Source organism: Papaver somniferum, unplaced genomic scaffold (assembly GCF_003573695.1).
Source record: "Papaver somniferum cultivar HN1 unplaced genomic scaffold, ASM357369v1 unplaced-scaffold_10, whole genome shotgun sequence".
NCBI classification, from domain to species: domain Eukaryota; kingdom Viridiplantae; phylum Streptophyta; class Magnoliopsida; order Ranunculales; family Papaveraceae; genus Papaver; species Papaver somniferum.
The window spans coordinates 15,041,816-15,058,144 of NW_020618825.1; the positions used below are offsets into that span (position 1 = coordinate 15,041,816).

A 16,329-nucleotide genomic window follows, 5' to 3' on the forward strand; every position below is an offset into this window, starting at 1 on the left:
AGCCAAGCCAAAATGGTGCAAAGGATTGGCCCAAATAAGCTTGCATGCCAAGCCTACGAGAGAAGCGTGCCTAAGCCCACAGAGGGGCATAAATATCCGCAAGGCAAAAAGTATGGGGCGTGAACATCCGGGGCTACTTTGATAAGTTGCTTCGCAGCACGCTGAATCAGGAGTACGGAAATAAGTTACACCATGATACACTGAATCAGGACCATGGTATTAAGCTGCATCTACTACACCGAATCGGAATCACGATACTAAGCTGCCTCCTGCTACACCGAATCGGGATCATGCTATTAATCTTCACCTTTCTGCACTGAATCAGTTGTGGCCTCCGGAGACACCTGCTACTGTGATTGCCGTCGGAGAAGATGACCGGCACCGGCGACCTACTGCTGCAACGGCGCCGGAGAAGATGAAGATGACGCTAACGAAGAAGGTGACGGTGACAGAATATTCTAACGGCGTAACAAACGACAAAGGAATATTCTCTTTGTGACGTAATGATGACGTCATTGTGACGCCATCAAGCACTATTCGCTGAATGTGTAGAACTTGATGACGTGGCACCCTCAGACATGGTTGTATGCTGACGTGGCAGACACTGATTGGTCCGATTGGGAGACGTGGCTTTTAATGCTGACGTGGCATGTATGCTTTCAAGACAGTTGTTTATTGGCTTTTAATGCTGACGTGGCATGTATGATGATGTGTCAACTTGCTGACGTGGCATGTATGCTGATATGGAAGTCGCTGATTGGCTCGATCGGGTGACGCGGCATTGGTGCTGACGTCATACTGATGTCAATGTTGGTGATGTCATGCTGACACCATTGTGGGATGATTTCTTGCCCTAGCTTGGGGGCTCTTGCACATAAAGTATTTGTAAGGCCTAGTTAGCCATACTTGGCTAATTGGATGAGCATATGAGGCCCAATGAACCGTACTTAGCTAATAGGAGGAGTTTTGTAGGCCTAACTTAGCCCATTTTTTGTGTAGAATAATAAGGGTACAAATATCGCTCCCTCTTAATCCATGACTTTTTATGGGTTAAGAAGTTCGGGTTCCCCTCTGAATCTGCATTTTTCTGGAGTGTTACATAACTCACCCCCAAGCGCGTTGTTTGGAGTGTTATGCAACTCTCCCCCAGGGATGTAATGATTGCGCTGGAGTGTTATATATCTCGCCCCCAAATGGTTGAGGTGACATATAACTCGCCCCTGCTTATGCTCGCGCAAGGGTGCACTTCCTTGCTGCATTTCGCTCGCGCATGGAATGGGAAATTGAGTTTTTCTACTATCTTGAATTCGCGCAGGGGGCCAATCCTGTTATTCAAGATACGTGCAGAGTAGAGATGTGTACATTTCCATATGCATGGACATGTGAAAATGTTCGCCACATTTGTTGTTGTACATACGATGGGGATAAAATTGGGATAGGGTAAAAATGCTCGAACTGTGCTCTCACCCTATCTGCGAGGTGTCAGAGACGCTGACAGTAGACTTGAACTGTATTGTTTTGCCATTTAGGACTGACTGCGGATATGATCATCCGCAGCAGCTTATAATTAAACACGAATAATTTTGATAAAGTGTGGAATATCAAAATAATGTTGAATTAAATTTCTGAATAGAAATAACAAGATAAATACCTACTGCTTCGACAACAGCTGCCTCGTTAAAACCTTTGTGTGGAAAACCCAGTGGGATAAAACCATCATAAAGGAAAAAAAGTGCAGCACAACAGGATTTGAAACTACTCCTAATGATAAAAATTCTTCAAGTGGAACGAATTCCATGGTTTTGAATCTTGAGTACCATCGAGGTTCCTTAGGTAGTATGAGCCACGAGACGCTGGCATGTCCATTATGTAAGGACCTTCCCAGTTTTTCCGAGCTTCCCACAGTTAGGTTTCATTGTGGCTGCTCGGGTTTTCTTCAAGACATATTCCCCTGGTTTGAGTGATCGTTCTCTGACCTTACGATCATAGCTCAGCATGATTGCCTGCTGGTATCGAACTAACTGTTGCAAGGTTGTTTCCCTTTGTTCTTCCAGCAACTCTTTATCCAAAGCCAGTATGCTGTCATTTTTTCCAGATTGGACAGCGCAAGTTTTGGTAGTCTTGAGATGTACCTCGGTGGGTATGACTGCCTCTGTCCCATAAGCCAGTGTAAATGGTGAAAATATAGTGGATCTTTTTGGGGTTGTTCGATAGGACCATAAGACTCCAGGGAATTCTTCTGTTCATTTTCCCTTTGCTTTCTCCAGCCTTTTCTTCAGATTATCCATAATGACACGATTGGTTGCTTCTTCCTTCCCGTTGCTCTGAGCATAATAAGGAGATGAGAAATTGTGGATAATATTCAGGTTGTTGCAAAAGTCTTTGATCACCCCAGAATCGAACTGCTTCCCATTGTCTTATATAATCGCGTCTGGGATTCCGAATCTGCAGACGATATTCTCCCATATGAATCTTTTCACATCATGTCTGGTAACGTGTATCAGTGCCACTACTGGGACCAATTTGGTGAAATAATCAGTACTGTCTAATACGAATCTAACGCCTCCAGGAGCTTTGGGAAGTGGTTCGACGATGTCCAGTCCCCGCATAGAGAATGGCCAGGGACTGAAAACTGGATGCAATTCGTTGGCGGGCCTTTTAGGAATCAGATCATGATCTTGGCATGGCACACATTTCTACGCGTATTCTTTAGCATCTTTCTGCATATACAGCAAGAAATACCCCATGGTAAGTATCCTGTGCGCGAGAATGCATCCTCCAGAATGGCTGCCACATATTCCTTCATGAGCCTCCGCAAATATTTGTTGCCCTTCTTCTGCCAATATGCATCGCAAAAATGGCTCCAAATCCACAGGTTTGCGGTACAGCTGTCCCTCGATCATCGAATATCTCCAAGCATTCTTTTTCACTTTTGAAGCGAGATGCTCATCTTTTGGGAGTTCGCCGGTTGTCAAATACTGGATGTAAGGCTGACGCCAGTCTGCAACGTTTTCAGCATGATTGCCTGGATCATCTATCACTGGACTGTCAACATCCATATTGCTGTCGATGTTCTCGGTATCTCCTTGTGATGATGTAATTGTCCTCTCGCCCCCACTAGCATGTTCGAGATCCAGAACAAAGTGGTTGTAGGAGATGCTATGTAGTTCTTGAAAATTTACTACAACGAAACGGGTGGTATCAGTTTCGACTGCGGAAGAAAGGTATGCCAAAGCATCTGCGTGCCTATTTTCCAACTGCGGTCGCTGCCCAATGGAGAAATTTTCGAACTCATTTTACAGCTCTCTCATATGATCCAAATATAGGGCCATCCTCTCTTCCTTGGCTCTGTAGATTCCCAGAAACTGGTTAACTACTAACATGGAATCAGTTACCAGTTTCACGTTCTTCGCATTTAACTGTTTGACAGCCTTTAAACCGATAATTGCAGCTTCATATTCAGCTTCGTTGTTTGATGCTTGAAATCCCAACCTGGTTGCTTTCTCGATCCTCGAACCTTGGGGGGTAAATATGACACATCCAACTCCAGATCCACCAACATTTGATGACCCATCAGTAAATACTGTGCATAAAGGTTCAGGTGTATCAACCTCCATTGCTGACTCTCCCCAAGTCTGATCAGTGACTGACTTTGTGGGTTTAAACAGCTCCTCTTCTTCGCCAGCAACCGTTTCTATATCGTCCATAGGAAAATCTGCTAGTAGTGCAGCCAGGGCGTGTCCCTTTTCGGCAGTTGATGAGTGCTAAAAAGTGCATATTTCTATATATTTTTCTTGGCATTTAACTCATCTTTTGTGCGTTAATTCTACATTTTATCCCATATTCTGTATTTTCATTGTTTTCAAGAATAAATATTTTTCTTAATTAATTTTGCATTTTTAGGTAATGAATAAAGTTTGGATGAATAGCGGAGTAGAAAAGAGCAGAAAAGTGGTGGAAACCGATAGGAATCACGCAAGGAAGCCGCGAAGAATGTTGTGCACAAGACCAAAAGGCTAGAAGTGGGCTTTAAGAGGAAGAATTGTTCTTAAAGAAGATATGGGCTTGGCATACCCAAGGCCCAAAACCCTCACCCAAATCCATTTCCTATATCCATACCCGTTTCCCTTTCTAGCCGTCAGATTGGATCATCTCAGCATCCTATGGTCGCAGCATCGCCAGTACATCAAAGTCTGAAGCTCTTGTCTAACACTACAGCACCTAACTCCATCTTGAGCCGTCAGTTTCGTTGTATCAGGCATCTGACGGTCGATACCATCCTCTTCACTTGTAGCCGTTAGATCAACCTATCATTTCCGCATCCCACGGCTCAGCTTTGCGAATCATCGAGACTTGATGCATCCGCTCAACACCCAAACACCTAACACCTATATCCTTCATCCAAACGCACCTTACCCAAATTCTCATCTTCCTCCTTCGAGCAGTCGAGCTCTGCTCCTGCCAACTCCACCCTCTTCGTCGCCTCAACCACCACCACTCCCCTCCACGAGCCGTCAAATCCCCAAACACTAGAACCCATCACTACCATCATCACCCCCTCTTTCTATCCCCCTATTTGATTGATATTTCTTCTCACCTTTCTCTGAAACCCTAGAAGAAAAATCAATCGATTAGGCGAGTCTAGAGTAGCAATTGACACATGGGAATGGAGCAGGAGAGTCAGAGGAAGAATGGGTCGACGCATGGGGGAGAGATTGTGCCATCAAATTAGGTAAAGTCGAACCCTAATTTCAACTGCCAATTTGGGGGAAAATTGTAAACCCTAAAATTTGGGTATAAATAGGATGTATGTTGTGTTGTAGAGGGTATGCCCGGAGTAGCCGGTGCACCAAGTTGTAGAATTTAATTTTAGTTCATGTTCTAAATTAATCTGCTAGGGTTTGGATGAAACCCTTAATCACATGTTAAGATAATTCAAGTTCATATTATTGTTCTTATAATGCTTCATGGCTTTAGAGATGCTAGTTAGCTACATTGATCAAATGAACCTGTGATAAGCTGTACTGTAAGAAGACAGTTTATGCTAGGGGGGAATTAGTGAAGTTGGTTGATAAGTTATCCATTTGAGATCCCACCATAGAATAAGAACTGTGCTTAATTGAGAAAAGAATGAGAGTTAGCTAATTGAACCAAATTAGCCTATGATAGGTTATGCTGTAAGAAGACAGCCTATGCTAGGGGTGAGTTAGGAAGATTAACTGATAAATCATTCTTTGGAGTTTTCTTTGGAAAGGAACAAGAACATAATTTGAATAAATATTGCCTTAGCATAGGATTAAGAAGGTGGATTCAAGACCCTAGTAGTGTTACCACAACTGTTTTACTTTGTTTCTTTGGCTCTTTACTTCACTGCCTTTGGCTCCATGCCATTGTTTCACAGTTATTCTTTGGTTCACTATCTCACTGCCCCTTAGTTACTTGTTTAGATAACTTTAGTCTAGGAAACTTCAATACACCCCAAGTCCCTGTGGAATGATCCCTTGCTTACTTTCTATACTAAAACTTGGCCTTGTATACTTGCAAGTCTTTTGTGTGTCTTTTCTAACCACATCAGCAGTTCTGGTTTCGTACTTGATTTCATACGCCCCCAGAAAATTTGACCATATGACTAGTCTGCTGGAATCATCAGCACGTTCCAGGAAATTTGACCATATGCATGTAACAGTGAAAGTGCTATCTTCTCAATTTTCTTGTATCGTGTTTCCGCCCCCGTCAAATATTTACTGACGAAGTAAACAGGATTTTCATGTGGATCTGTAACAAGCAATACTTCACTTACAGCGTTCTCCGTTACGGCCATATAAACTCCGATCGGTTATCCAGTTTTTGGACTCACCAAAACTGGGGGGGTTGACAAATACTGTTTGATCTCATTGAAAGCTTTCTCGTACTCATTCGTAAAGCCAAAATTCACCGGTTTATTCAAAACATCAAAGAATGGTTTGAATCGATCCGACGAGCGTGAAATGAAACGATTCAAAGATGCTAATCGTCCTGCTAGCTTCTGGACTTCCTTCTTCGTTCTTGGGGATGGAATCTCTCTGATGGCTCTAATTTGCTCAGGATTCGCCTCGATTCCTCTGTGTGTCATCAAGTATCTAAGGAACTTACCTGAGGATAGCCCGAACGAACATTTTGCTGGATTGAGCTTCATTTGATATTGCCTTATTATATCAAACGTCTTCTGCAGATCAAGAAAATGTGACTCCTTTTTCTCAGATTTCACCACCATATCGTCGATATATACTTTCATCGACTTCCCGATCAGATCCTTGAACATATGGTCTACCAAATGCTGGTAGGTCTCCCCTGCGTTCTTTATCCCCAACGACATTACAGTATAGCAATAAACTCCTCTGTCAGTCACAAACGCAGTATTCTCTTGATCTTCCTCGAACAAATGCATTTGGTTATACCCTGAAAAACCGTCCATAAATGATAGTCTCCCATACCCTGAGGTTGCATCCACCAAATATCTTATCCATGGCAGCGGGTATGGATCACTCAGACATGCTTTATTCAAATCAGTAAAATCGATACAGACACGAATTTTACCATTCTTCTTTGGAACGGGTACGACATTTGACAGCCAGCGAGGATACTGCACTGGTCGAATAAAGCCTGCTTCCAACAATTTTTCCATTTCTGCAGTAACTCCATATTTTTTTGCTTTTGGCCATATTCCTGATTTTCTGACGAACCGGATGGAACTTCTCATCGATATTCAGTCTATGGCAGGCTGCATTCGAATCTATCCCAGGCATCTCAGCAAAACTCCACGCAAAAACATCGGCGTTTTCCCTTAGCAATGTAATCAAACCATCACGTTCATGTGCAGGCAGGTCTGCCCCTACGGACGTTGTTTTGTGCTCCTCATCTCCAATCTGGACTTCGATCAGTTTCTCAACTGTTGGGGGTTCAGATGTGTCCTCTCCCATATATGATTCTGGAGGGAGAGGATTCTGTAATTTTTATTTCTTCCCAACTCGCATGATTTGGTTCCCGCTAACTTATGACTTCTGGTACTCGTCCATAGCACTCTCATGACACTTGTGGGCGGCCATCTGGTCACTCCTAACTTTTACGACACCTTTAGGGGAGAGAAACTTCAAACGTTGATGATACGAGGATGTGACTGCACCGATCTCATTCAGTTAGTCTCGTCCTACAATCGCGTTGTAGGGAGCTCTACAGTCAAGCAATAGGAAATTGCCTAGAACAGACTTGTTAGCCACTGTTATAGGAATCTTCACTTTTCCAATCACCTTTGTAACTTCGCCGCTGAAACCAATAATTGGATTTCCATCCTCCTCGATCAAGTCGTGTGGCAGATTCATAGAGGAATAATGATAGACACATTTTTGTGTTTAATTTGATCTCAATACTATATATTGTTGGCACTCGAGTTTGTACTAATTTTGGTGTTTTATGTGTTTGTAGGCACCTTTGGAAAATAAACATTTTTTGGAAAATTCGTCTCGAAAAGTTGGTAAAAGCCCCGGAGGACACGTGTTATTCGGACTCTCACCTTTGGATAAGGGGCACCTCAATTACTAAGGGGTACCCCGGGTCACCCCAAAGGCATCTGCTATTCGCACCCCAGTACAGGATTAGGGGGAGGTCATATTCTCTATTTGAATTTTGTTTTTGGCGGGAAAATGGAGAACACTTCTGCAGATTTTTGATCGAATTGTTGAACGTGTTCTTGGGAGATTCAATGGCTGATTTTTGGTAGATAGTTGTGATATGTCCGATAAAACACACTGTGGGCGTTTGGTTCGACCAGAATTGGCTAGAATCAGCTAAACAATTCACGGGTTGAAAGCAGGGCAGTTCGTGTATATCACGGGTTTCACGTGATTTGGAGAAGATTCAACGTGTTTTGTGCGTGCATGGAAGACCCTCACAGCCTGTTGGAGCGTGAAGGAGTTAAATATGGTAATTTGGAGGCTTGAAAACGCGTGAAGATGAAACAGGAAAGAAAATATTCCCAGAAATATTTTCTTTACTGCCGAGTTAAAGAGAATTATATGGAGTGAATGAGCGAGATTCGATGGGTCTGTTGGCTATAAATAGGTTGCTATGGTTGAGTAGAAAGGGTGTCGAGAGGTTGGGGTCGATAGGAGAGCTCAGGAGAGAGAAATCAAGAGTTGATGAAACTTTGTTTCTGCTGCTGCTGATGATGAAGAACACCAAGAACACGAAGAACAGACTCGCAGGGACATTCGTTTATCAACAGTGAAACAGACTCACAGGCGTGGGTCGTAGGTGTGGGTCTTAGAACCACAGCGACAATAGCACTTCTCTTTTATCGTTCTTTTGTGACGCTTCCTGTGGGTCGCACATTAGCTGTTTACACCATTTTCTCTTCATTGTAAACACCATTTGAGCAATAAATAAATATTTTGAGCGTGTTTTTATCATGATGAGCTAAACCCAACACTGGGACGACAGAGGAGGGTGAATTTCATACACGGGTAAATTTATTTTATTCTTTTTTATGACTTTTGCATTAATTTAAAATTGAAATATGATTTGAATTAATTGGTTGTTATTTAATTTGATGATGTATGCTTAGCTTAGGTGTTTTGATAAATCATGATTAGGACTTAAAATCGATGTTTTGAGAATCTATCTTGGCAAAATCAGAGTCCATGTTAATTTTATTGAGTTTTAAATTGTCAAAGAATATATGAATGAACCATGTGTAGTGAATTCGGCCAAATCCTTAGTCTCAGTACCTCTCGCCCATTGTTAATATTTTTGTATATATAATTTTATTAAATCTAAAATTTCATTTCCTTCACAAGTCTGAAAAGAACCTATTATTTACCACTACTACAACAATTTTGAAAATTCCATCAAATTTTGGCGCCGCCGATGCGGATTTGTGCTTAGGTAGAATTTTTAGGTTTTTTTTATTATTTTTTATTATTCCATTTGTTCTTTTTACATCTCTTTGGTTGTGTCTTTGTATTACAGGTTTGAAGTTGGATACTAAAGACCTTGGAATCAAAGCTTAAAGCTAAAAGAGAAGGAAAAAAGACAAAGCAAAAAAATAAAGAAAAAAGAGAGAAAAAAAAAGAGAGAGAATTATTATTTTTTTTATTTTTTAAGAGACTTTCCATTTTTTTTTGTAATTATTATTATTATTTTTTGTATTTCTTTTCATTGGACTGGACTTTGGACACTTTATTTTAATTTTAAACCCTACGGAAGGGTTATATAAAAAAAAAATTAAATATAAACTGTTTGCCGGGAAGGACGACGATTACAATATCGTCTCGGCCTCTCGGGTTCGCACACTGACACCGGAGTTAGTGGCCCGAGTCGACTACAGCGGTTCTTCGCCCGTCTGGTAAGGGAGGTAAACTTCTAAACACCCGCGAATCTCCTGTCAACGGATTTACTGTCCTCCTTAAGGTGATTATATGTTGAGGACTGAACCGACTGTTTTAATTTCCTAGTAAAGGGCAAGAACTGGCCATATAAGATAAGGGTTCGGATTTCATCACCGTTCCCTTCTTTCTCGCCTTAGGAAAACGAAACCTAACGCGAACCCAAGCTTAAAATTTGATTAGAACGAGACCGATAGGGTAACGAGCTTGGTAGGAAAATCTTTCGAAAAATATTGGTTACTCTTTTTAGCATACTTCGAAGTTCATGATGGTTTCTGTGAGTTGAATGCGTGACTGCGCCGCCTTGTGATAGCGGTGAGGCCTTGGGTATCAAAGCTCCACTGAGCTTCCCTCGCCTCAATTCAACTTACTTTGACTCGGATTGATTCCAGAGGGGTTTTCTTAAATTGTAACGAATTCCCTTTCGAAGGATTAGAAGCTGGTCTAGAAACAATCTAAGTGGAGCCATCATGCTTGTTGTTTGCTAGATTTTATAGGTTTGATTTGGTCGAGTCAGCCTTGTTTGTGATTGTGTAAAATTCCCTTGCAATTAAGAATGTCGAACTGGTATAATAGAAGCCAATACAATGATTATCGACCTGAATTTGAATATGGACATCATCCTTTCTATGACCATGTTGGGAATAGTGGTTGGGAACGCCATCCTTTGGAAGGATATGGGTCATACCCTGGTGAGCCCAATTACTATCCACACATGCATCAGTCTTACGAGCAAGAATATTATAGTACTAGTTCTTCGTCTCTAGAGGATACAATCAAACTATTAAAAAGTAGTCCTTTTTATGATCCCTATGTTCCTATTCCTCTTTTAGAAGAGTCCCTCAGGGAGTTAGCTGAGTCGACGCGTAAGTTAGCTGACATGAATAGTATAATTATAGACGAAAGAACTACAATAATGAGTGAACTTTCTATATAGGAATCCCTCAAGCTGATGGCTGAGACGAACGAAAGACTTGCTCGAAATAATCTTACTTTCCAATATAGTGTTTCCAATAATACCCTTAAAAATAAGGATAGTTATTTGCATAATCAAGATGACGAGGTTAGAATTGGTAACACTACTTGTTTTGATGAGGTTCGATATTTTTCATGTTATTATGATAAGGATAGTGTTGATGAAGAATCATACTTATGTAGGAATAGTGATCAGGAAATGGTTACTCCAATTGAGCTTTACAATGATAATATTATTTCTAGTTCAAATCCAAATAATTTTAATAATTATTCACCTATTCAAAAGGACGAGGATTTGACTAGAGATACCCTCGTTTTAGACGATGTAGTTTTTCCTGTTTACAAAGACGATAATGATTTAGAGGAACGAGTTTATTCCGAAAATGCTGTTTTAGAGTCTAGAGACTTAGAAAAAATAATCTTAGACGAAGAAAATGAACTCGTAGAGATATTAAATATGAGTGAGGATGTGTCACTTGAGTATAACCTCGAAGAAGCAATTGACTATTTTCAGGATTCTAATGATCTAGAAATTAAGGAAATTGTAGCTAGTCTATCTAGATATACCCAAAAATCTAAGTTTGGGGGTGATTATCATTCTCCTTGTGCCATACCTTTAGCTCTTACAGAGATCCCTCATTTTGGACTTGATATATCTGCCTCGACCATGTTACAAGATTACCTTCATACTCGTTTTCCCAAACCTAATGATGTCCAGGAAGAAGTTCAGTCGTTAGAAACCCATCCTCTGGTTGATGTGGTTTTCCCAGGCTATGATACCCAGATTGACTTTGTTTTCCCACCAAATAGTTTTCTTCCAAATGTGGGAACGTTTATATTTCAAATGTGTCGAACATTAAGTTGTGAGACTAAACCTAAATGCTTTAGGAAATTAGAATCGACACATTTGCTTAAGAGTGACCACTACTCTCATTATGGTCAATTTTGTAAGTCAAATCTTATTGACTTAGAGGATCCACAATTATTTAGGTTATTATTATGCGTTTCTAAGATCATATTTGAGTTTTTCCAGACTCTAGGACCTAATGATTCGGATCCCACCTATGAAGAAACGCAACCAATGAAAATATTTTATTTAGACCCTTTCTTAGAACCTGAACCTGAACCACAATTAGATATAAATATCTTAATCAGGAAACTAGATAAGGGAATGCTATCCTTGTTCACTTTCTTGGGTTATTGTAATTTCCTTTGGTCAGCTCTTTTTGGTTTTGAAGACCCACAGTTATTTCGGCTGTTACTTTTTGATTCTATGAGGTGACTAATTCCTTCCGATGTCTGGCTGAAGACTTTAAACTTAGCGCTTCTTGGGAGGTAACCCAATCTCATGCAACATGGTAATATCTTTCCTTAACTCTTTTTCTTCAAGTGGTAACAGTTTCTCCTTGTTCGTGTTTTTAATTTTATCTTTAGAACATCGAGGACAATGTTAGATTTAAGTTTGGGGCTGCGGAAGAACTTTTTAGTTGTACTTTTGAAACTTCTAGCGTCACATGGTATCCGGTTAGCTATGTTTACATATTGTTTCTCACCTAAAAGATAGAAATTAAAATGCTAGAAATAACAATCTTTTGAGACATTAGAGAAAAAGACATTGAGATCTTTGAAATTCAGGAGAGAACTTGTTCCTTTTAGAGGGTAACCGAGATGGACCTAACCATCCATGATGGAAAGGCAAGTAGATCAGAAGGAAATTCCAGAAAGACAAAGCAACCTCACAATGTAGTCTTAGTTACTGGATTACGACTCTCTCTCAGTAGAAACTTATCATCATCAACAAGCGGGGCAACATCAAAATCTATGAAGAAAGTTGAAGACGTTTAAGGTTTAGAAGCAACAATAGAAAAGAATAATTCAAAAATCAAAGTTGAAGACTTAGTTACAAAATGTTATAAGAGCAAATGATATAAGTTGTTGAAGTTCATGATACCAAGACATCACAAGTTGCGAAGATCCAAGTTTTGAAAGTCCTTCTCTCATGGCCATGTAAATTGTTGTCTTGTAATTTTTGTTATTATCAAAAAAAAAAAAATGAAAAATGAAAAAAATCATCGTTACGTTTTGTTCAATAAGGCCAAAGGGAAGTAGAAATTTATAAGTCAAGTAAGAAATCGAAGAGAAGAGTTAATTTTCAAGGTTCTATGAGGTTCGATAGTTTATCATCAACAGTTGAAGACCGAAGACGACGTTGTTTCTACTGAGCACTATGAGAGAGTCGAAGAAAGATACATTTGGTGGCTTTGTTAGTCCGCTTTCAATCTGGCACAAGATCTTTCTAGCACTGGTTTAACTCATCACACGTAATTAGTCCAGTTGTGTAGCAGATGTCCCTCTCATCTTTATCTCTCTCCTAATCTTATCCAGTTGTAAAGCAGCGGACGCATCTTACAATGTTTATCTAGTTGTGTAGCGGATATCTCTTTATCTAGAAGTGTTGCGGATGTGTCTCCCCTTTTCTTTAGTCATCTTTAGAGCTGGCACCTTTATTTTTTCTGGCATTCTACTTACCTAGAGATAGGTTGAGAATATGTATGTCCTCATAGTTCTTTGGATACTTGTGACCAATTAGGAGTAAAGGTTTTGTGGGTACACCTCTGGTAAACCCTCCGGAGACAACACTCCTTCGCTAGGGCCACCTAGCGGTTTAACGGCCTGCTGCACGTGCTAAGTGTAGTCTTTTTATCTTTTCAAAAATAAATTTTGCTCGAGGACTAGCAAATAATAAGTTTGGGGGTATTTGATAGACACATTTTTGTGTTTAATTTGATCTCAATACTATATATTTTTGGCACTCGAGTTTGTATTAAATTTGGTGTTTTATGTGTTTGTAGGCACCTTTGGAAAATAAACATTTTTTGGAAACGAAAAGTTGGTAAAAGCCCCGGAGGACACGTGTTATTCGGACTCTCACTGTTGGATAAGGGGCACCTAAATTACTAAGGGGCACCCCAGGTCACCCCAAAAGGCATCTGCTATTCGCACCCCAATACAGGATTAGGGGAGGTCATCTTCTCCATTTGAATTTTTTTTTTTGGCGGGAAAATGGAGAACACTTCTGCAGATTTTTGATCGAATTGTTGAACGTGTTCTAGGGAGATTCAATGGCTAATTTTTGGTAGATAGTTGTGATATGGACTATTAAACACACTGTGGGCGTTTGGTTCGACCAGAATTGGCTAGAATCAGCTAAACAATTCACGGGTTGAAAACAGGGCAGTTCGTGTATATCACGGGTTTCACGTGATTTGGAGAAGATTCAACGTGTTTTGTACGTGCATGGAAGACCCTCACAGCCTGTTGGAGCGTGAAGGAGTTAAATATGGTAATTTGGAGGCTTGAAAACGCGTGATAAGATGAAACAGGAAAGAAAATATTCCCAGAAATATTTTCTTTACTTCCGAGTTAAAGAGAATTATATGGAGTGAATGAGCGAGATTCGATGGGTCTGTTGGCTATAAATAGGTTGCTGGGGTTGAGTAGAAAGGGTGTCGAGAGTTTGGGGTCGATAGGAGAGCTCAGGAGAGAGAAATCAAGAGTTGGTGAAACTCTGTTTCTGCTGCTGATGATGATGAAGAACACCAAGAACACGAAGAACAGACTCGCAGGGACAGTCGTTTATCAACAGTGAAACAGACTCACAGGCGTGGGTCGTAGGTGTGGGTCTTAGAACCACATCGACAATAGCACTTCTCTTTTATCGTTCTTTTGTGACGCTTCCTGTGGGTCGCACATTAGTTGTTTACACCATTTTCTCTTCATTGTAAACACCATTTGAGCAATAAATAAATATTTTTAGCATGTTTTTATCATGATGAGCTAAACCCAACACTGGGACGACGGAGGAGGGTGAATTTCATACACGGGTAAATTTATTTTATTCTTTTTTATGACTTTTGCATTAATTTAAAATTGAAATATGATTTGAATTAATTGGTTGTTATTTAATTTGATGATGTATGCTTAGCTTAGGTGTTTTGATACATCATGCTTAGGACTTACAATCGATGTTTTGAGAATCTATCTTGGCAAAATCAGAGTCCATGTTAATTTTATTGAGTTTTAAATTGTCAAAGAATATATGAATGAACCCTGTGTAGTGAATTCGGCCAAATACTTAGTCCCAGTACCTCTCGCCCATTGTTAATATTTTTGTATATATAATTTTATTAAATCTAAAATTCCATTTCCTTCACAAGTATGAAAAGAACCTATTATTTACCACTACTACAACAATTTTGAAAATTCCATCAAATAAGCTCCTGAAAACAAACACCCTTACTGAGCTTCCTATATCCACTAGAATCTGGTGTACACGAAACATGCCAATTCAAGCAGTTATAACGATAGCATCATTGTGTGGAGCATACACACATATCATGTCTGCTTCAGAGAACTCGATCTTTGTGCACCCAAGCTCCCGAATTTCTGCTCAATTTTCACTGAAAAAATCGATATGATTTGTACTGCTCTCATCTTCCGATGCCGGCCTGGTCATTGAATGGATCCTAGCGTGACTGACGAAAAACACATGAGCGTTAATCACATGTATTGTGCCAAACTATCCAGGTCTTTTTCCAAAATCCTTTTCACGTACTCTTGTAGCTTTCCAGCGTCTATCATCCGCTGGACCTCGATCTGTAAAACGCGGAAATTCTCAGTCTTATGACCATGGTCTTTATGGAACTTGCAATATTTGATCTTATCACGTTTACCACGTGTCTCTGCTGGCAAGGGACGAGGGGGCTCAAATCCTTGCTGATTTTCTCATACAACTATGTAAGATGTATGTTCAATGGTGTCATCGTCATATCATGATATTTCTGGAATCCAGTTTCCATTTGTTCACCTTGGTTCTTCTCTTACTCTTCAGCTCGATCATTGTGCTGGACACTCCAACGGTTCTTCGACTTGTCTTTTCTCTCATCATTTGGATGATTGGATGATCTGTTAACATGTATCGTCTCGAGCTTTGGAATCATCCTCTACTCGAGCATATTCTTCCACTCGATCATACAGTCCTTCCAGAGTCTTTTGTGGTCTCTTGACCAAGGAGCCGTACACATCTCTTTGATCGTACCGGTATGGCTTCTTGTAAGCTTCAATGATGATTTTATCATTGGAACCATCTACATCTGCTAACTCTTGATTGAAACGTCGAGTAAATGCCTGATGCTTTCCTCCTTCTGAATTCCTAGAAGAAAAAATCGTGGCATCCCTTCCTATCGCGTCTGTTGTACTTGTAGTGGGAGCAGAATTCTTCAACCAATTCATAGTAAGTACCGATCGACTGTGCAGGGATTTTATTGAACCACTTTATTGATCCTCCAGCCATTAACTGTGGAAACATTTTGCACATGAACTCATCACTGTGCTGCCACAGAATCATGGCAGTTTCATAGTATAAAACATGCTGATCTGGATCATCTGTTTTCTCATCGAATTCTTGCAGCTTTGGAACCAGAAAATTCATTGACTTCTATGATATTTAGCTTGAAAGGGGATCCTGTAGACCGATGCAACCGGTCTATCTTTTCTTCTCTGGATTGATTCTTCGATATTACTTTCTCGATCATCTTGCAAAGGCGAGCTTCAGTTATTGCGCTCACGTCGCCATCTGAAGAACTGTCTTCCTGCTCATAATCTCGGTCTTCTGGAATATGAGCTTTAGATCTCATTCTTTTGCTCTCGGATCCAATAGGATCTCTTCTAGATATGCCTTGCTCCGAACGAGAATAGTAATCTTGCTAAAATTCTCTGTCATCGTGTCGATCTTGAACCTCATCTGCATCATTCCTAAGACGTTTTGAATGGTTGGTAGTTCTGGCCGCACTCTGCTGAGTTGCGGCTGGTCGGGCCCCTTCTCTCCGAGGTTGTATACGACTTCGTTTAGGTAAGTCTACAGTGACCAACAGTT

General features: G+C 40.4%; 1 protein-coding gene across 1 annotated transcript; it reads right to left on the reverse strand.

The window, feature by feature from the left end:
* Positions 1-2,696: 2,696 nt before the first annotated feature.
* On the reverse strand, positions 2,697-6,959 carry LOC113326422. The gene is made up of 4 exons (XM_026574159.1): positions 6,723-6,959; positions 5,858-6,622; positions 3,396-3,764; positions 2,697-3,266 (listed from the first exon to the last, which is right to left on the reverse strand). The coding sequence occupies exons 1-4, from the start codon at positions 6,957-6,959 to the stop codon at positions 2,697-2,699; spliced, it is 1,941 nt and encodes a 646-aa protein (XP_026429944.1).
* Positions 6,960-16,329: the final 9,370 nt, after the last annotated feature.